We start from the raw sequence: 20,977 nt of genomic DNA on the forward strand, positions 1-20,977 counted from the left end.
AGACAGCGACTCCTCTGCCATTTAGATTACAAATGATCTGGCACATTTCTAATCACATCTTTTGTGCTTCTGACTACAATAGCAGCTATTTCTAATCAAGGCCTCCATTGTGCACTTTCCATTTTGTGAGAATTACATTTCATTTGACCAGGATTTCACCCTTGTGGCTACCAGTTATTTTCATTGTGATGACCAATGAGGCTCCTTTAGACGCACTTAAAGTGGTCGTTTAAAACCGTTTCGTGCTGACGCTGTGTGCCCTGTCCCGAAAGTCCTTTCTCGATGCTGTACCATAGACTCGCGATGTGTGTTATCATGAAATCTGCTTCCCGAGGGGTCATCGCCGCAGCTCTGGAAGGCTTTTGTTAAGCCGCGAGATGCTTCTGTGACATACGGCGTGAAACTTTTCACATATTATGTAATAATCCAAGTGTCCTCTTTTTTGTCTTTCAGCAAGTTGCCAAGTTGGGCCAGAGCTGTCGTTCCTAGGATTTTCTATGTCACAGAAAAGGCTTGGAATTATTACCCCTACACCATTACAGGTAGATAACATTGTACAGTGGATGACTTTCTGTTCACCTACTACTGGCACATATTTTGGGTCACTGAGCGGGCAAAAGGATACAGGAGCATTATTATGGCGGCATTATTTTCAGTGAGCAGCTGGACAGGCTGAGGTATGCTGGGAGGAGAGGCCACACAGGGTCAAATAAAGCCAAAATGAAGCAATTAGGTAACAGGTATCATTGGATTAGTACTGCATGTTCAGCAACTTCAGCAAAGTCAGGACTTATCTGTGAAAATGATGCGACATGCTCTCATTCTTTTCACATCTTGATGAGTCCAGACATTGCAGTTGTGGATAAATAATTAAAAAGGAACAAAAACATAACTTCAGCTGCTCAGTGAACTTTAATTAAAAAATATAGCTTAAAAACTTGGTAATAAATTCACTATCTTTATGGGGGAATTTGGCTTGTAAACTGGCACTTCCATTTGAATTTTAAGTGGCTAGCATTGTGTTTCTTAAAGCAGCATTCAGAGTATATCTGTAATTAAATGTCATGCTTATATCTCAACTGAATAATTTTGGAAGAAAGATTGACACAAGGCAGTACTAAACTATTAATAGTCAAATATAGTTTTGTTTCAGGGGTTTTCGAGGTCAAGAAATTAACACCCAAACATCTAAAGGTCTAAAGATTGTTCCTTCACCTTCACTGGTGGAGACAGTGAAGTACTATTTTACTGGACGCAACCTCTTTTAGACGTGAAGGTGTTTTTTATACAGCTTGTTATATCATGTTTAATCCTACCACTCTCTACACATTCACCTAACAAACACTCTTGTTAGTGAAGTAAGAAATGTGCTATTTGATCACAAAGTTAGTGTTGATAACTCTACGCTAATGATGTCACACCTTTGAGGAATATGCTGAACTTTGCGTCTTCTCTTTCCTCTTTTCTAAATGCAGGAAACATGTCTTCAATGCTTTTAACATAAAAGCAAATGTGGAGCTAAGTGCAGCCTTTTATGCTTGGGGTGCTTTCAGATGATGCTAGTCATGCTACTAAAATCAATGCCCCAGCCATGGTTTGAAGTGCAATCTCCTCCACTCTGATTCCAAACTAATTATTTTTGATCTTTTTTTTTTCTTTCATGTCTGCGATCCTGGTCCATGGCATGTCAATTTCATCTGTGTGCTGCTTTGGCCATTACACTAATGACATCTGCTGTCAATGTGCTCAGAGTACACAGTGAGTAGTCCTAATGCACCCACACAAACACGCTGAGCTGCTGATTTTCACGTTTGGTGTTTGCTTGCACTTAAGTAATGCTCTCTTGTAACTATATATAATACGAGTGAGTTAAAAATATATGAACAAAATGCTTACAAACGGGTACAAAGAAAAGCTGGAAATAACGAAAACTTTGATAAAGTAAATTGACGGGTTTTAGTTCAACCTTGAAAGCTTTATTGCACATGTATCTTATGTGGCGGCCAGCTGGTGATGGGGTGGAGGAGGGTCGCAGCACAAGTGGGGAAGTAGATGATGTAGGATCCTGGGCGATTAGAGGCTGAGGAAGAGGTGAGGCTGAACATGAGGCTATAAATGGATGTTGACTGGCGACGCTGTAGATTAGGTCTAGGTTGACTTAAAACAGTACTAAGTAACTCATAAATACTGCACTGACAGAAAAGAGAATGGGAGAGATGGATATTATACATCCAATTACACAATAGAGATAATTTTTTTCACTCAAACTTGGCTGTAATTACTGTTTAAGTGGCGCTAGCCCGCAGTTAGCTTTGCCCGTTAGCCTGTTAGCTTCTTCCTCCTGATTCCATTAGTGTGTACTGGTGACTCCTACCCAGTGGCAGCAAAGTTGGAAGGGTGGTTTTCTGGCCAAAGACACCAGGGGGGAATGAAAGACCCCCCGATCATCCCATCAATACTTCTATTACCACCAGAGGGATTACGAAAAGGATTTATTAAGGTAAACAAGTTACTTAGTACTGCTTTAAGCTTCATTAGCACTTCAAGTAACAATAGTAGCAGTATACTTAACATGATGTAAAAGTGGACAGTATGGAATATAGGGCACAAACATATATAAATAAATCAAAAACAGTTTACTGTAGTTGGAAATTGTTGAGTTAAATTTGTAGGTGTTCCCAAGAAAGGATGGACGCCATGTTGGCTCACACGTGTTGTCAGTGATGACCATGTGATTCCTTCATTTTGTTGTCTTTGTTCATTTTAACTCAACAGACAATTTGTAACATTTTCTAATGAATAAGTACCCGCTCTTGGGCACATGTATCCACACAGTGCTTCTTAATGTTTTTTGTGCTGTTTAATTTGGTAATAACATAGAGACCGTATGGACAATATTGTAATTTGCACAGTTCAGACTCTCGCAATTCTGTTGACAAGGGACTGCACTGAACGCAGTTAACCTGTTTTCTTAGAGGTTATTGTAACACCTGACAATGTTAGTTGTGTGTTTGTCTGTTCTAGATTTGAGTAACTAGCGTCAGAGAAACCCTTATCTATTGACCCTTGCATGTTTTCACACTAATGTGGGAGACAAAATAATCCTTGTGCTCTGACTGTGGCGATGCCTCAGTGCAGTTATTCTCAGGTCAATCACCACCTTTGAACATGTCAATATGGACACAATCCTCGTCAGAGCTTGTGTCTAAAACTGGCTAATTGAGTATTGGTGAGAACAAACACTAATGACTCGCTGCAGGACATTCAGGACGCTATTAACCCACACGTGGTATAGGTAAGGAAACATCAATGCAGTTTAATCATCAGCCGGGCCGCTCGATCCCCTGGGGCCAAGTGTATTTAACAAACTAGCATCAAAGCTATTCAGTAAGCATCGATGCTCCTACTCAATTTACAAAGCGGTTCTCCAGGCTCATCATAATGAACGGTCCAGGTGAAAAACATACATGTAAATACCCCTAACAGGGTAGGAAGGTGCAAAATTTACTGGCCTCCTTCACCAAAAACATACGTGACGTTGTGTTGTGTAACTTGTGTTTTATTCAGAAATGTTCTGCTGCTGTCTTTCCAAGCTTCAAATGCTTTGTTCCTGTATCAGTTATCCTACTTTTTCTATCCCCTCCTACCCCAAATCGATTTGTTTGCCGCAACAGTTTATGAAAAGAAAAATAACCAACAGTTTAAAGTGTAAATTATTCTTATGCATTTTTGGTTCCTTATTACCACACACACCACTACATCCTTCTGCCCTTTAAGTAGAGATATCATGAAGATACACTGTAAATTCCAACTCATTGCACTTACTTGGGATAAGTTGTAAACCCGATGCATAATTATTACGTCCAATGTTAAGCCATGATTACTAGTAACGCTAGTATGATTAAGACGGCTTTCACAGTGTTCATTACTAATGATACAAGTTCTGATTACTAGACATGTTAGTACTGACAACTGGGAATTCCGAGTACTGATCACTTTTGTTACTTAAATATGACCTTTACCTGTACTATTATGCTTAGTACTGGTTAATTGAATATTCCTGTTCCCTTTATGGTTTATTGGTTATTCCCATGAATGAAGTTTTACAAATTTAGTACAAGATATAAATGTTGTAATAAAGCAAAACAAAGTGTAGTTATAAAGTCAATTTATTTAACATTAACACAGTGTAAAACACTTACATTTTTAGGTGCAGTTAATGATAGAACATCTGTATTTCTGCAGTTATAGTTCACATCAGTCTAAACAGGTGGATTAGTCTGTACTGAGCCGATGAAGACGAGGAGCTGAAGTGTCTCAGAAGGTTCCACAGACTCTGTACATGCAGCAGGTTCTGCAGACTCACAGCAGGAGGAAGGGCATCTTTGTAAATCACCGTCAAGTCTTCATCAGCCTGGTCAGATTTCTGTAAGACATAAAAACAACAAAAATGCTTTAGTTGTGAGTCCCTATCGCAAGACCAAAACCTATAGGTAAAATGTTGCTTTGTCTCATCCAAACATCTCAGCTCTGACTCTGCCTCACCTCAGTGTGTTCAGCTCCAGCCTCAGCAGATCCTTCAACAGCTGCTCTTCAGTCTGACACTGGACACACACAAAAGCATTCATAAATGTTATTTCACATCCAACTTATGGCCACTTTATCAGAATATAATGATGAGTGCTGTCTTACCTATAGCCTGGATGCTGAGATGGTCTCAAAGTTTTTACAGCAGTTCAGATTTCTGTAAAACAAAGAATTACAGTAAGTAATCACAGTAAAAAGACTATGAACGTCCTCAGAGTTTTTTCAAAATAAGGATTAAAAGGAAAAAATTAGGACTGATGAAAGTCCAAACCACAGGGTTGTTGTTTTTTTACACAAACATTTGAGTGTCTCACCTCAGTGTGTTCAGCTCCGTCTCATCAGGTCTTCCCACAGCTGGACTCCTCAGTCTGACACTGGACACACAAACCATTTCAAAGATTATATTATTAAATTACATGCTGTTTAAAACACTGATCAGTGCAGTCTTACCTTCGGCCTTGATGCAGAGTCAGTCTCTAAATCTTTAACTGTGTCATTGTCTGGGGAAAAAATAAAAACTTTAATCATAACCAGTGGTCTTAGATATACATTAATTTAATGCAGTGAGTTGTTAAATGGTGAGTGCAAACTGAAAAATATAATATGCCATTTTGTGGACAGGCTGCACTTGATTTAACATTTGAAGTAATGAGTATTACAGTAATATGGCCAAAGCTAATATGTAAATGCTGCATGAGTTAAAAATACAAACATGACTGTGCTGCTGCTCCACTTTTGCACAAGAACACATAGTAAATTACCCTTAAGTCTCAATTTTCTGTCTTTAAATGACAGGTCTGGAGCTTTACTACTCAAATATGTATCACTAGTATTAGACAGGCCACTGTGCAGTCACCAAATTAAATAACAAATGTGTTTTAAGGTAGAGCAAGAGCGTTATTGCATTTTTCAAATATAAAAAAATGCTGAAAATAGTAACAATACATCAAACTCTCTGAGCAAACACAAATATATCCAAAGACACACTCACCTTATGTGGATTAATGAGAAATAAAACAGGAAAGGTCCTGTTTTCTGCTGTTTCTGCTGATGACACACTGAGGCTGGTCAACACTTCTCTTTTGAATTCAAAACAGTTCAGAGCAACCTGATTGGCTCATTCTGTACATGTGACATATGACCTGAACCAATCACGGGCAGCATAGGTTACAGCTTAGTTTTGCCCGTTACGATTACTAGACAGTCAAGTTCCCGTTACAGGGGGGCAGTAGAGGACACTGGGGGGGTTAGTGAGAGTTACTAAAACCATGTACTGGATAAAGAGAAAAGCAAATAAAGCCAATGTTAAGCCTATAATATTCAAAACGGGCAAATCCTAGTAAGTGGGACAGAATCTGATAATGGATACTTTAGAATGAGCATGAGCACAACAGGACGACAAATAATCATTACTGGCATCATGTAAAGTTAGTAATTACTGGCAAAATCCTGTTTTTGGAGCAGAAACAGGTTGCTGTAAAACGGAAAAGCAATTAATCACAAATTTCTCTTGAAAATGTACTTCTTACATGGAATAGAGGGTAAAAGCTGAAAATTTCAGGTCTCCTAGTAATTATAACACTTTATTTCATGTCACCACCTCAATCAGAATTTACAGTGTACTCACAACACTATTTTAGAGTTTTAATATATACTGTGCTTGCCTTGAAGTGGCTAAGATAGATAAAGCCAATCAGAAGAAAAAGAAGAAATAAAAAGAATCTCCCCTCTTTAAGAACATAGTTATTGTGCTAGTTGAGAAATATATATATTTATATATACCTTTTAGTTCTAGGAGCAATAGGTTCTAAACTTTGTGAGAAACAAACAAACCCTAACCCAAACGGCTATAAATACACACATCCAAATATTATTGTCAAAGAAAGAGGCGAGTGGATGGCACTGGTCGGATTGACCTGACATTTGTATATCAATCTAATTAGCCTGAAAGAACACCCACATGTCGATAGAACCAATTAAGAATCAGCTGACATTGATGAAAATAAAAGAGCAATCATCACAACGCAAAATGTCAATAACCAAATATTTCAAATGACCTTTGTAAAGACGCTGATGTCCCTAAACGCACCTGCGAGAGTTCAGACTAAAATGCAATATTCTTTTTGCTTATTGTGGCCATACCCAATCCCGTGAGTGAGTGAGTGAGTGAGTGAGTGAGTGAGTGAGTGAGTGAGTGAGTGAGTGAGTGAGTGAGTGAGTGAGTGAGTGAGTGAGTGAGTGAGTGAGTGAGTGAGTGAGTGAGTGAGTGAGTGAGTGAGTGAGTGAGTGAGTGAGTGAGTGAGTGAGTGAGTGAGTGGTGATCGGAGGGGTCGATGGCTTGCTTCCGTCAGTCTACCCCAGGGCAGCTGTGGGTACAATAGTAGCTTACCACCACCGAGTATGGAGTGAACGAATAGTGCAATGTAAAGCGTCTTTGAGTGTCCAGAAAAGCGCTATATACAGTATAACCAATGCATTATAATTATTATTATAATAATATAATAATATCATAATTATTGCAATGAATATAAGAGAGTTAACTGCATAAAGAACCAATTTGCTGGCAATTAATTCTTAAGTATTCTATGTTCAAACACCTTCAGGCTCATTTTCTTTGTTCGTCAAATATGCTGAGAAACCATGACAGTCTGGATATCAAGCTTAGTGTTATCATGTGATCTTGTTTCAGCAAATCCCCTGCAGACAACTTCTTCACCACCGCGCTGAGCCAGATGTTTTTTCTCTCATGCAGAGCCCCAGTGAGCTCGCCGCATTAGCCCGGTAGCTCAGTCGCTCTGGGCCAAAGGCTAAGATTGATCCCTTCTGTTTTTTTCTCCTGCTGCGACTAACACACTAACGCGCGCACAGTCCCAACAGCTTATGTAATCCCCTTTCCTTTGTAGGTTGATTAATAATTGCACAAGTTTTAATCCAATTACATGGCTGACAAATGTAAATTACGTGGCGACGCAATTCACTGCATGTCGTTTAAGCTGTAAAAAGAAAACGCTCCAGAGTAAGCGGTGATGAGGTAAAGCATTAAGCATTGTCTGTGGTGTGTAATGTGCGCGCTGAAGAACATACACGCTGTATTACAACATGTTTCTAATGACAAAGACTGTTTAATTGAATCATTGATTGGATGCTTTTCTGTAGTCGCATATTAGACGCTCACAACGATCAGGATGAATCTTAGATCATTCCTCTTTACAAAACTGCTGCAGTTCATTGAGATTTCTGGGCGTTCACTTACTTTTTCCACGCTGTCCTGTGAATGTTTACATGTCATGGCCAATAAAAAATATGATCAAATGTAAATGTTTGGGTGGTATTGGTTTAAGCAGACACTGTTTATTCATTCTTTTGATTTTGATAAAAATAGACCACATTTTATGACCAATTTAGGCAGAAATGTGAGAAATTACAGAGCGTTCACATACCTTTTCCTCCCACTGTAATATGTTTCAGTTGACGTTTACTAGTTTTAGATGTTCTGACTGAGTTAACCAGCTCATATCAGTAAACATTTTAATCAATTCAGCAGGACATTTCTTAATTTAGTTGGCCAATGTTTCAAGACATACCCATTCTCTTCGTTACGGGCCAAGGCTGTCGACAGAAGTCCACAAGATCTCACTGTGCACATACTGCATCAGTGCACAGCCACACGCAGAACTCCACTCTAATTAGACATGGAATCTCAGTCATCCAGAATGAATTAATGGACGTTTAAAACAAGGAATGTCTTGCTGTATTCATTGATTTGTTCTTGTTTGTTTTTTTATCCTGGATGTCTGAGAGTTCATGTCTAATTTGCTCATGTTCATTTTTCGGACAATATTTGCACAGTGATAAGATTTGCGATTAATGCTTTAAAATTACGGATTAGTCCCCACTTCAGCATGTCCAGATTACTAACATTTGTCAGAAGACCTCATGGTGACTGGACATTTGTTGTTTGCAGAGGACATGTACCTTGCTGCACCTTTCAGGACATGCTAATTGCAGATATTTTAATCTTTCTTTTTTATTTGTTGCAATTAATCAGCTGTAGCTCCTGTCACATGAGAATTGTTGTGCAACAACTCGATTTTAGGACAAAGCTGATCTGTTGCCTACTGCATCTCGACAAAGATTATATTAATCCCTGTTATTCCCTTTGTCATAGGGCCATAATGTGATGCTGTAGATTGCAACCATATGGATGTTAATGCTGTCTGTGTCTCCAACACAGTGCTCTTTCCTGCCCAAGTTTTCCATCCACATCGAGACCAAGTATGAAGACAACAAAGGAACCAACGACCATGTGAGTATGGCACAGTCGGGGCTGGGCTGTCAAAGGAGAATGAGATTTCTGCACGTCTCGCTGCTGGTGTTGTAGTCTTCTTTTGCAGCTGTCAGTGTCTTTCCACACACACCTGCCTGTCTTTGATGTGTCAGTTCTTCCCACGGTCGATCGCGCTGCCTTATAGCCTCTATAGGAGGAGTCTTATCGCACCATACAGAGGATCATAAAAGTGTGCCATTTATACTTAACATTAGCATTTTTATTGCCTGTTACACATAAATACTCTGTAGAGATTGCCATGTAGAGAACCATGTACACATTCTACACAGCACACAGGTAGTTTTCAACAACACTTGGAGGGCTGCTTTTAATTCGATATTGAAGCAAGAATGTATTTTATGCCAATGAAACTAAAAAAAAAGGAAATCACAGTCAATCTATATCTTATGAGTTGCAATTAACAAGAAATATGTTTCACTTCAGTAAAATTGTTCAAGTATTACACAAATAGAGTAAAAAATAAAGGGAAAATTCCACCTCAATGCACTTATGCTAAATATTAAGCACACAATAGATTGATTGTTTGTGTGTCATTTATTGAACAATAAATCAATAGTAATTATTGTGATAGACCTACTGTAACCATGGCGATACTGTAAACATAATAGCCACGCATAATGTATTGCAGATAGGTTTAAGAGGCTTGACAAGAAGTACTACAATATAAAAATACAATATGATCTTTATTCCTCTTTTCTTTTTTCCCCGTCATGAATGGTGGCTGAATGACAGTCGTTCACTACAGTTGGCAAACACTAACTTGTAAATTTTAAAATAATACATAAACTCACACAGTTTGCATTTGGTGTCAATCCATGTAAAAAGAAATCCTAGACTCTTGTTTAACTTGCGTAAACAGTACTTCAGACAGTGCAGGAACGTTTACCTGCTTTCCAAGTACTGAGAGTTTTCCCCAATATGAAAGCCGATGTGTTTTTACCTCAAAGAATGTAACTTGAAAACTACTGGTTCGTCAGCACAGTCGTCAACAAAGGTTTCTGTCCTGACGACAGGCAGATATTATCTTTGGATCTGTCTTGCAACTATCAAGCACACTTGTAAGCAGAGCTCAGGTTGCATAATCACCAAAACTTATTTTTTCCTCAAAATCGTGACAAAATCATTACTGCTCAAACAAACCAAAAGCTAAGAGCATTATTTTAAGGTTATGCAATAGCTTTTTGAGTCTGGGCTTCTATTAAAACGACTATAGCACCCCCCAGTGGCCGTCCACGAAAGTCACATTGTAGCTTTATCACAGATGGCCACAATTGTACTAGTCAGTAACAAGTGTTGTGTTAATGAGAGTGAGGAATTGAGCTGTGAATCTAGTGATTCTCTTTTACTCCAAAGTTGCCTTTTCCATGTATTTCATCATTCTTAAAATATTGCTCATTGAACATTCTTCATCTGTTTATAAATAGGCTTAGTAATATCGTTGTGATTAAGTTAGTAAGGCCTATCTTATTCTATTTGCGGATCCTACCCAAGAGTTCAGCTTATTCTGAAAGAATGACTCTGACACTTGATGTGTGGCACTTTGTTAAATTAGACCTGTTCTCTTTTTATTTCTTTTTCTTTATTATTGTGCAGCACTTATATCAACTGTGTTTTTTGTAAAGCATTTTAGGAATCAAAATGATGATCTTTCACCTTTTTATTATATTACAGTCTCAAATGCAAGTTATTCTATTGATACTCCTTTGAACCCTGTACTTTCTGGCCCGTAGTACCATACCCATCACTCTTTATCTACCGCAGCAGTAAGGTAAACAATCTCCACTCTCACTGTAAGCGACAAGGGGCTGCACCGGCGTATCCTGCCCTATTTGTCAACCTGTCCGCTGCATTATTGATAAAACCATCTTCATATATCACCCCCTGGACAGATATTTGGCGGCGAGCCCAGAGATGAGGAAATTGAGGTGTGCATCGTGGATATCGCTTACGACGAGGTCCCCGAGCGCCACTACAAAGACTCAGAGGTGAGAGGAGTCACGGAGGCTGTGTGTAGCCTTGAGGAAGATGGTTGCTTCATAAATAGACATAACCACTTAATTAATGCCTTGTATCTGTTTTTTTTTAACACTAGTAGTGAAATTAAATTAGTTTTGTCCTCCTTCACTGAGTAAATGTTTATAATATAGTTATATAATATAGTGTAATACATACTAGATTTACTTTGTTTTCATTTATTTGTAGGACTCATTCGTGAAGATGTTTTATCATTGAAAAAAATATATTCAATCTTTAAAATAGAGACCATTAAACAGGGTCTGACTCCTTTCTAAATCCACCGTTTTGCTGCAAAGGAGAGAAGGAGAGCGGAGTTGCGCTGCACATATTAGCACATATAAGACAATGGGGTGTTAGCTATTGCTTATGCAGCACCAGCTCAGTCCAACCACCAGCAGCCAACTGTCCCCTCTGAGCTATGAGAGTGACTGAGATGCCTGTTTATAAACTGCAGGAGGTGCGGGCATGATTGAACGTTTGTATTTGAGCGTGTGATCATCAGCCGCAAGATGGTCGTAAAAAGACAAGTTATTAATAGTCATAAAGGTCATGACAGCTCTGTAGTGGTGGGGTTTTATTGACACATGCTCAACTCTCAGCGGGAGGCCTCGTGGTCCACTAACATCCGAGCAGCCAGAAATAATCTGAGGCGGAGGCAGAGTGAAAGCAGCATGTCGCAAGCTGGCATTTGTATGTGCATTTATAGTGACCAACAGCCAATGTGTAAACACTCCAGGGAGGTACATATACTGTATGTGTAATTGCTGTTATCTCGGCGTAAATGGCATGAACATTATTTAAGACAGAACAAATGACATGTTGAAACCTATACTTTCTATTTGTTCATTTGCTTAAATGTGAATGCAGCAAAACATAGATTTATCAAATACAACAGACAAAGACAACAAAAGACGAAAAGCTGAAAAACGTTTAAAAAATGCAACAATAAAGACTATTTGGTAGGACTTTGCAGCACATAGCCTGATAATAGGATGGACTTAAAAGTGCAACATTGTTAGTATAGTATTTACATGGACACAGACCTGACTGATTTTTTAAAGTAATCATTATAACCCTCAACTTAACCCAGCGTAAATATGATCAAGATGGTAGGAAACATGGTCAGTATATAATAACATGATAACAGAACTGCAAACTATTCCCAGTTGTCATGATATTTCCAAGCCATTTCTGTGCTGTAAAATAAGGTGCGACATTTCATTTTAATTTGGTCATATTAATATTTGCTGCTCGTAAGTCACAGCGTTATGAAACTTCAATAATGGAAATCATGATGAAATACATTTAATTTTGAATCAGTATTATTTGAATTCCCCCAACAATAATTCATGTTAAATCAATAGTACAAACAGAGTTGTATTATTGATGTAACTTGGTTTGCGTAGAACAAACAGCAACACAGGTTCTGTAAAGCGGCCTCTTGTGCCACGGCGTTCACAGCGGGACGCTGATCTCGCTTTTACACATGGCATGGGACAGCGGGACAAATGAGCCTGAAGACATAATTAGTCCCTGGAGTTTGGTGATTACTGTAAATAAAGAAAATGGATTGAAGACGCCTGTTGTGCAGATATACTCTCTGAGGACAACAAAGTGGAAAAAGAAATCAAACATTTTTCATAAACTACTCCCATATTCATTGTCAAGTCATTGACTTAATTAATTGTATTGATATCTACTCTTTTTTATGAACTAGAGATACATGGCACTGTTTTCTTGTGGGGCATTAAAAATCATTAAAAGTGTATTATGCAACTTTTTGAGTGGAAAAAAAGTTTATATCTGTGCGTATTTGACCGCATGACCCAGCGGCTGTATTAGTGGTCAGCAGGTCGCCTTTACTTTCCATCATTGCGGCCTCTAGGACACAGGATCAATTGATTGGAAGGTTTTCACTGCAGACAGACCCCCTCACCATGGAAAAATACAAAACAATTTACCCTTGAGCGTTGTAGAGACCACTGTGATCAAAAGCAAAGGCGCCATGCTAACCACTCAAACACTATGAGGTCAAATACACACACACAGATATCAACCTTTTTTGCATAAAAACTTGCCAAATGCACCTTTAAGTGAATTGTGCCACAACTATGGCCCTCAATGTCATTAATAAAATGTTGTATTAATTGAAGGCCTGTCTTCTTATAGGATCTGCGTTACTTTAAATCCAAAAAGACAGAGCGTGGTTTGCTGCAAGAGGGCTGGATAGACACGCAGGATCCCATCATGTGTTCCTACAAACTGGTCACGGTGAAGTTTGAAGTGTGGGGCTTGCAGACTCGAGTGGAGCAGTTTGTACACAAGGTCAGAAGTTTTCAGCTCCATCTGCTCAAACTACTTCATGCATACACACTGCTTATTTCCAAAATCTGTCTCCCTTCACAGCATCTGTCCCTTGGGTTTGCTGTCCCTGTTCTCGCCTCAAGCTCACCCACACATGTCAAGCCATTACTCACACAGTATCGCTAGGCATGACTCAAATAAATCACATCTCTCTAGAGGTGGAAAGGAAGGAGCGTTTAAGATCTTAAAATATTTTGCAGAAGGCATATTTGTAGCATTCTACCACCTTCTGTTTTTTACTGATTGTTTAAACTTGCTTTTAATTCATCATTCCTTGTATATTAATGTGTTTGATATCTTTAGGTGATCCGAGATGTTCTGCTGTTGGGACACAGACAAGCGTTTGCCTGGATTGACGAATGGATTGGTAAGATGTGTAGGCTCTCAGTCGAACAGGAGTTTTCCAAAACATAGAAAATGTTCTCATGCAGTCATCTGGACCAGGTTGTTTTACCCTTTCCTCAGTAGGCTTTGTCAGTAACTAAAGAGCTCTTAGCAGTAGGCCATAATGAGTCTAGCATTAATATAATAATAATATAATACGCCTCCAGTGTCTGCATTTAAATTGGTGTATGTATGAGAGTGTGTATGGGTGTCTGGTTCCTTGCTGTTAAGCACTTTGGGCCAAATGAAGTTAGAAAAGCGCTGTATAAATTGTGACCATTTACCATTTACTATGAGCCCCAGATGATGCACTTGCTTCATGGGTTGAAAGACTAGGCAAGCCCCAGTTTTGGGTAACACAAAGATCCAGGATCGGGCCATTCCTGAACACAGCTCTGGCTGTCGTGTGATTGTTTGACATCGGATTCATCTAATAAACTAATCTAATGACCAGCTAGTAGCTACCAGTACAGATGACAGCTTGAGAACATTTTTCTAGGATACTTATGACTCTAGAACCATGAATGTATTTATGCATATATTATGATATGAAAAAACAAACATTAGTTTGTTTTGCTTTGATATAGCTGCTGCAACAGACATAAAACTGGACATCTACATTTCACATCAGTTCCCACCCAATCATTTGTATTATTTACAAGATACTGGTCTACTCTTCTTTGAAGCATTTCTCTCTGATCTTTGGCGTGTGTATGTTTGAATCAAATAGACCTGCCCCAGACAGCTCAACTTTGAGGGAAAGAGATTTGAAGAAACAAATGCTACGGAGTACATTTAGTTTTTGTTTGGTGTTGAGGATGTTTTGGTAAATTTCATTAAGAATTGAGATTTGATTATGAAATAAGATACTGTCTCATTAAGTGCATGTCAGCAATGTTCAGTTCCATCAAAATTCAAACTTGATTTTAATCAACAGATATGACAATGGGGGAAGTCAGAGAGTTTGAGCGGGCCACACAGGAAGCCACAAATGAGAAGATTGGTACATTCCCTCCCGCCATCTCCATCAGTGAGACCACATTACCGGTAAACACCCGCAACGGCCCCAGCAGCGCTCCCTCCACACCCCTGTCCACTGAAGCTCCAGATTTCCTCGCTGTCCCCAAAGAGCGACCCAGGAAGAAGTCCGCTCCGGAGACTTTGACCCTGCCTGATCCGGGACGACGGGATTCCATTTTTAAACTTCCCAGCTTTTTCTCGTGGAATTCCAGTCCACAGCCCGAATGAGACTAGGCCGGTATGAGCCAGCAAGTGTTGTATCTCTGAATGTCCAAAGGAGGATGACTGCACAGCGCATCCCCAAAACGCTCCTCTGCCAGCTGAAGTGAAGCAGACTTTTCACTGCCCTGGTGATCCTAGGTCCCCCCGCGCCCCAGAAGACATGCCGGTGATTCTGATACATGCCAGATACTGCTCCTGTGCTGTCTGAAAGGTGACGAGACAGCACGCAGACGAGAACCAGTCTATTCATGTTTCTTCCAGAAATAGAGATGAATTGCTGTATAAGCTCAAAAGTAGTTGACATTTCTCTGATCCTCAATGATCAGTAAACTAGCACCCAGTTTACTTTATCACACTTCTTCAGTAACTTTGTTATTTAATCTCTAGACACTGTTTGATTGGTAGGTCTGTATTTATATATATTTACTGTTGTTGGGAAGTGTGTTGTGAGGTGTTTTGTTTGTACAGCATTTAGATTCATACTTGAGAAATGTTGTTTTATGCAGTAATAATATCCCCAATTTAAAAAAAACTAATATAAATGTTGTATGTATATAACTGCATGACTGTGAAATAAATGTCAGTGCTCTTTTGTTGCCACAACATAGACAATGTTTGGTCAATACATGGTCAAACACATTTCATGTTTTCTGTTATATTGTAAGTTTTAAAAATGCAATTTCATGAAATTAAAGTTAAAAAAAAAAAGCAGAAGCTGTAACTGTACTTAAAATGTTTAGTTTCAAATATGCTGTTTAAGTGTCGCTCAATATCCTACTTAACAACAAAGGCAAATGACTAAACAGAAAAGTACATATTTATGATGGTAACAGAAATGGCATAAATAACTGGAGGATTAACTTAACGTCAAGTAATAAAAGAAATGGCACATAAAACTTTTCTTTTGCTGTAAGTAAAAAAAGAGTTTGACTCATGAGTTTTGTTTTCAACAAAATAATGATCTTAATGTAACATTATTGGACAGAGTTGAACAAAAACTTGAGTCAATTTTGTGTTACATGGTCTCTTAAAACCCCCAAAGTCAAAAGTTAAACAAGATATGTATGTAACCCTGTAACATTCATGATCATATTATCAGAAATAAATAAATACAAGTTTGTCCATTTCCCAACATCACATGTAAACATTAAGTTTTCATTAACATTTATATAAAAAGTCTTAGGTGCAAGAAACAGGAAAAGATTCTCCAATGTGCGTGATTGTGTCATTTTACTGATCATCATTCCTATCTTGGTTTTGGATCCTGGTGGAGGCCATTTCTCGGTCTTGCTTTCAGATCACGCAGTAGGTCAAGGAAAAATTCATACCCAAAAAAAGTAAAGCCCGTTGACAGTGCAGCCTTCAAAAGGCTTGGTGAAAGGCCTTTATAAAACCCTTGGAGACCTTCCTCTTTGGCAATTTGACCTGCGCAGTCCAGAAGGCCCTTATAAGAACGCACCTACGCAGAAAAACAGTTTACCACATAACATCAGAAGACTGAAAATTTGGCCGACCGAGAATAATAAGCTACCTTTCCAAAGTGAAGGCGGGCCGCTTCAAAGCCCCCAACCTGGAGTCTCTTCTTGAAAAGATCAAAGGGGTAAGTGATAGTTTTACTGATCATCCCTGCTGCACTCCCACACAAGAGACTTTGCAGGTTTCCTGAAAACAAATGCAACAATAGTGTGTCGGTGTGATATATACCATGGCTGCTGTATACACTTGAAAAAACCTCCACTGACCTCCAGAGTGCCCAGCTTTGTGGGTAGGACCTAACATATTTTTAAACACATTGTAGAAAAAGAATTGCAGACCAGCATATGGAAACACAGCCACGAGTGTTGGAGACAGGCCCCGATAAAATGTTAGCATCCCTTCAGAACGACACATTGTGAAAACAGCATGACGGAGATTCCTGTAGATCTGAAGTACATCATTTTATTTGTCAATATAAAGAGATTGCTCTAAAGCTGCACAAAATGGATATAACTTACCTTGGGTTCTCCTTGTGCTGCAAATCGAGTCCTTAAAGTGTCAAGAGGTTGACAGACGACTGTAGCGGAGCAGGCAGCCAGGCCTCCACACACAAAATGCACTCCTGATGTTTGACTATCATATGATGTTGTCTTGTGGATCACCTCAGTCAAACCCTCAAAGCTTGCAAACTATGCAGTACAGCGTATGTAAGTTAAAGTTGTTGTGACTGTGTAATGTGTATTATTACTAGTGTAACATAATTGTACCTGCACAGCCCCAAACGTAATAGACAGAAGTTGTGCTGGGATGTGCCCTTTCCAAAAAGCTGGCAGACCTTCTTCTGAGTAAATGCAGCGACATGCCTGAAATAGTCCAGTATACTTGCCCTCTGGTTTCTGTGACGACAGACGTTCAATCTGGAGCTGGAAACCAGAAATAAGTCTACGGTAAGGGCTCAATGAATGAATACAGTTCATGCAACAAAACCTGTGCTATTGTACAATACCTGAAACCTTATTTTAATGACATCAAAGGGACTGATGATGGCTCGTGTGACCATCCCTGCAGCTGACCCAGCCAAGGCAGCCTCTTCTGAGGACAGAGCTGCATCCTTAGCACGGGAATCATAACCCACCATGACCCCTCACACCCTCAGTGGGTGTAGTACTGGGCAAAAATCAGCTGTTTAAATCATACATTGTTAGAAATACGTGGAGTGTGCACATGTTTCATAGCCATTTCTCTTCAGATTCTGTTAAAGACATTTATAATGGTAGTACATTACAAAAACACAATATGACATGTCACATGACATCTCCTGAGAGGACATGTTCAGCTAGAACTTTAGCTAGAAGTAGCCTACATTTCTGAACTTGCGCTTGCCGAGGTATTACGTTATGTTTTATCTATATTATAGCAATCAAAATCTGCACTTGCCTTGAAACTAATGTCCTTCTCAGTTAGAGATAAAATGCCAAGTCTTAGCCAACATGCAACCAAGTACACAACCAAAAAAGTCATATGGACACAACCATAACACACCCATCTGCTCGACCTTTTGTGCTGCGGTTTATCACTTCCGGTTCACATTATTTCTTTATTTCGTGTATTTTCTTAATCTTCGGCAAACTCTTTACTTAGCAAAACAATTTGGTAAATGGTGGTAGTTTCATCAAACTGGTGACAACGTTTTGTAAAGTATGTGCTGATCAACAGAGGACCATAGACCGTTCATTTATCTGTTATTGTGGTAATATACAATGACCGCAAGAGGGCGGTAGTTCGACACCACAGTTTACCAAAGAGTAAAACTGCCCCAAATACATTTGTTTTTTGTTTTTGTTTGTTTTTTTCATTATTATTATTCTCTTGTTTTTCACTCACTAATTCACACTCATTTGTATTTTATATTTTAACTTTTATGATTAAGAACAATCCTCGGGGTGGCGCTCTTGAGTAGTTTATACCGATGTTCCACCGTCGATGAAGCCGCACACAATCCACTTTAGCGCAGTTTTTGATGGCATCAACATTTCTTCATTCAATGAACAAATAACGCCGCCGGTACATATAAAGTTTATTTACTTTCTGTGTTAGAAATCGCCGTAACCTTGTATGTCGTACATCAATGTTTTAGCATGCAGTGTACAGTAGATCAACTCATCGGGTTGTTTATGGTAATGTTACTTTGCCAACTTCATCATAGGCTAAATTATGTGTTATCGATGTGGCTAGGAATGTTTTGTTTATTGCACCACATAATCTAAGAGCTTCAAAGAAAACGGATATTTTAGCTTTTATTTTAACATTTTAGCTTCAGTTGGCTTGATTTTCTTTTTGTGATGTAAAAAATGTGAACTCAAGAAATTGTGTTAGAGATGTACCCCTTCTTAAACCATACAGTCAACTTGTAGGGGTGCCGTGTCAATTATGCTGTACAAACCAAGTAATGACCAAGTATTTTCATATACATTTAGGTTTGGTACAATGGAAAACTCTGCTGAGGACTACAAGATTCAATCATTTGATCAGGAGACCCAGTTGTTATTAAAAACAGCTTTGAAAGGTACTGCACATTCTTTGAACAATTAACAATTGCTCAAGTAAATGGTCCTGTATTTCACTTTTTTTTTTGTGCATCTGCTTTTCAGATCCCAGTTCAGTTGACCTTGAAAAAGTGTCCAAAATTATTGTGGACCAGTCTCTGAAAGACCAGATGTTTAGCAAAGAGGCAGGACGCATCTGTCACACTATAGTTCAGGTTTGTGTCTGGTCTTTACAGCTGTGCATGAGATTAGCAACTCAGTCAGTCTTTTGCCTGATGTTTTTATACAGGCGGAGGCAAAGCAGAACAATGGAAATATTTTCCGAAGGAACCTTTTGAATCGACTTCAACAAGAGTTTAAGGACAGGGAAGAAACAAGAAGGCGCTCAATTCAAGAGTGGACGTGCTACGTGACTTTCATCTGCTACATCTTTGACTACCTCAAAGTAAGAACATGTATTGTGTGAATAGATTATATTACTAATGTAATGGTGTTTAAGGGTGGGCCATATCGTATTGCATATCGTTATCATGATATAATTGTTTGATGTCGTTGTGTAGTCGTTGTGTACACTCAGCTCCATGAGCCGCATAAACACTGACTGTAGAACACGGGGACAGGTGCTTAAAAGGTAAAAAGAAATGAAGGATATAAACTGCTTGAGTAGATCATAGGAAATTAGTATGCCATTAAAAAAATATATATATATCACTGAATTAATCTTCCCAATAGGTGTAAGGCAGGGATTTTGAAGTAATTTGTCCATTGTCAATCATATCGTTATTGTGATATTTCTTTTTTATATCGTGATATAGATTGTAGGCCATATCGCCCTGCCCTAATGGTGTTCATCAACACTTAGATCTCTGTGTATTTTTCTTCAGGTGAACAATATGCCAATGGTGGCTCTGATGCATCCAGTGTATGATTGTCTCATGAGGCTGGCCCAGCCTGATGCCCTGATGAAGGAAGAGGAGGTACGCTGTTAGAGTCTCTTTCCATCAATCACACATTCGAGCATTTTTTATGTTTTTTTTTCTCTAGGTGGACTGCCTGGTTCTGCAATTGCACCGGATTGGGGAACAATTGGAAAAAATGAACAGTCAACGAATGGACGAGCTGTTCTACCTATTGCGGGACGGGTTTCTTCTCCAGGAGGGGCTCACATCCATGGCTCGCCTGTTGCTGCTGGAGATCCTGGAGTTCAGAGCTGGAGGTTGGATGCTCAGTGGTACTGCTCATAAGTATTACTATAGTGAAATCTCTGACTAGGATGATAGGCTTGCCTTCCACACTTATTTTGGCATTGCCACTGATAGTAAAACCAGCTCTTTTCACGAGGAAACACAATAGGAACCGAAGGTATTTCAAAGGTTTGGGTTTATTTGCAGTTTGATTAGACGAAACCTATAGTTCGAACAGTTCTAGTTGTAGAAACTTACCAGAACATGGTGCTGTGGAAGTGAAAGGTGCAATCAGAGCACTAATACCCGGTGCTGTTTATTGTTATTGTTGAACTTGAAATTTTGATTGCAGTGAAAAGGTAGTTTTTAACATTCCTTTACTAAGAGAGGTTCTTTTACCATAATGTATGCCTCTTTTCATGGTTCAACACTGAGTACTTTATATTTTTCCATTCTGATCAATATAAGTAACCTTTAAAAAATAAGTTAAATTGCTTAAAAACTTGTACATGCTGCATGGCACCTTCCACATAGTAGCAGGTTTCAAGTGTTACTGTTGTAATTTGGCAAACTCATGTGCTATACTGTTATAACTTTAATGGTTTAGTTTGTTTTACTGTTTCTAGAACACCCTTTATTAGTTTTATACAGGGTAGTTACATCTGAATTTGTTAAAGCAAGAACTATTGCTTTTCGATTGAATTCTTCAAGAAATGTGTTTAGCCTTGTGTTAATAGGTGAAATGGTTTTGACCAAAATTTAAAAATTGTTTTATTTCAACAAATTGTTTTAGCTTTTATTTATAATGCAGAAGTACTGTTCCCTGCCAA

At 38.8% G+C, this 20,977-nt stretch overlaps 3 protein-coding genes across 3 annotated transcripts in view; 2 read left to right on the forward strand and 1 right to left on the reverse strand.

Annotated features, from left to right (window-relative positions):
- Positions 1-15,567, forward strand: part of LOC306969700 (cytoplasmic phosphatidylinositol transfer protein 1-like) — a 39,585-nt gene extending 24,018 nt beyond the window's left edge. The window contains exons 3-9 of the mRNA XM_079565396.1: positions 454-542; positions 1,751-1,758; positions 8,822-8,893; positions 10,825-10,920; positions 13,121-13,276; positions 13,619-13,682; positions 14,637-15,567. Of these exons, the coding sequence (XP_079421522.1) occupies positions 454-542; positions 1,751-1,758; positions 8,822-8,893; positions 10,825-10,920; positions 13,121-13,276; positions 13,619-13,682; positions 14,637-14,947 (796 nt within the window). The 3' untranslated portion in view covers positions 14,948-15,567. The remainder of the gene's footprint in view (positions 1-453; positions 543-1,750; positions 1,759-8,821; positions 8,894-10,824; positions 10,921-13,120; positions 13,277-13,618; positions 13,683-14,636) is intronic.
- An 80-nt stretch (positions 15,568-15,647) lies between these two features.
- On the reverse strand, positions 15,648-17,980 carry slc25a19 (solute carrier family 25 member 19). Its single transcript, XM_079565174.1, has 7 exons — positions 17,855-17,980; positions 17,424-17,599; positions 17,185-17,340; positions 16,936-17,106; positions 16,684-16,864; positions 16,473-16,603; positions 15,648-16,400 (listed from the first exon to the last, which is right to left on the reverse strand). Exons 2-7 carry the CDS (start codon positions 17,553-17,555, stop codon positions 16,188-16,190), a joined length of 984 nt encoding a protein of 327 aa, XP_079421300.1. The 5' UTR covers positions 17,556-17,599; positions 17,855-17,980; the 3' UTR covers positions 15,648-16,187.
- A 390-nt stretch (positions 17,981-18,370) lies between these two features.
- Positions 18,371-20,694, forward strand: LOC306969539 (MIF4G domain-containing protein B-like). The gene is made up of 6 exons (XM_079565176.1): positions 18,371-18,481; positions 18,895-18,983; positions 19,069-19,178; positions 19,253-19,408; positions 19,848-19,940; positions 20,008-20,694. Exons 2-6 carry the CDS (start codon positions 18,905-18,907, stop codon positions 20,233-20,235), a joined length of 666 nt encoding a protein of 221 aa, XP_079421302.1. The 5' UTR covers positions 18,371-18,481; positions 18,895-18,904; the 3' UTR covers positions 20,236-20,694.
- Positions 20,695-20,977: the final 283 nt, after the last annotated feature.

The sequence above is a fragment of the Gobius niger genome (assembly GCF_951799975.1).
Source record: "Gobius niger genome assembly, chromosome: 10".
NCBI lineage: Eukaryota > Metazoa > Chordata > Actinopteri > Gobiiformes > Gobiidae > Gobius > Gobius niger.

Excerpts from the sequence above, each read along its gene's own strand:
- slc25a19 (XM_079565174.1), bottom strand. The coding sequence starts at position 17,555 with ATGGTGGGTTATGATTCCCGTGCTAAGGATGCAGCTCTGTCCTCAGAA. Across the intron at positions 16,865-16,935 it reads CAGCACAAGGAGAACCCAAG|ATCTACAGGAATCTCCGTCA; the intron begins GTAAGTTATATC and ends GATGTACTTCAG. Across the intron at positions 16,401-16,472 it reads CCCGCCTTCACTTTGGAAAG|GTGCGTTCTTATAAGGGCCT; the intron begins GTAGCTTATTAT and ends TTTTCTGCGTAG.
- LOC306969539 (XM_079565176.1), top strand. The coding sequence starts at position 18,905 with ATGGAAAACTCTGCTGAGGACTACAAGATTCAATCATTTGATCAGGAG. Across the intron at positions 19,179-19,252 it reads TCTGTCACACTATAGTTCAG|GCGGAGGCAAAGCAGAACAA; the intron begins GTTTGTGTCTGG and ends GTTTTTATACAG. Across the intron at positions 19,409-19,847 it reads ACATCTTTGACTACCTCAAA|GTGAACAATATGCCAATGGT; the intron begins GTAAGAACATGT and ends ATTTTTCTTCAG.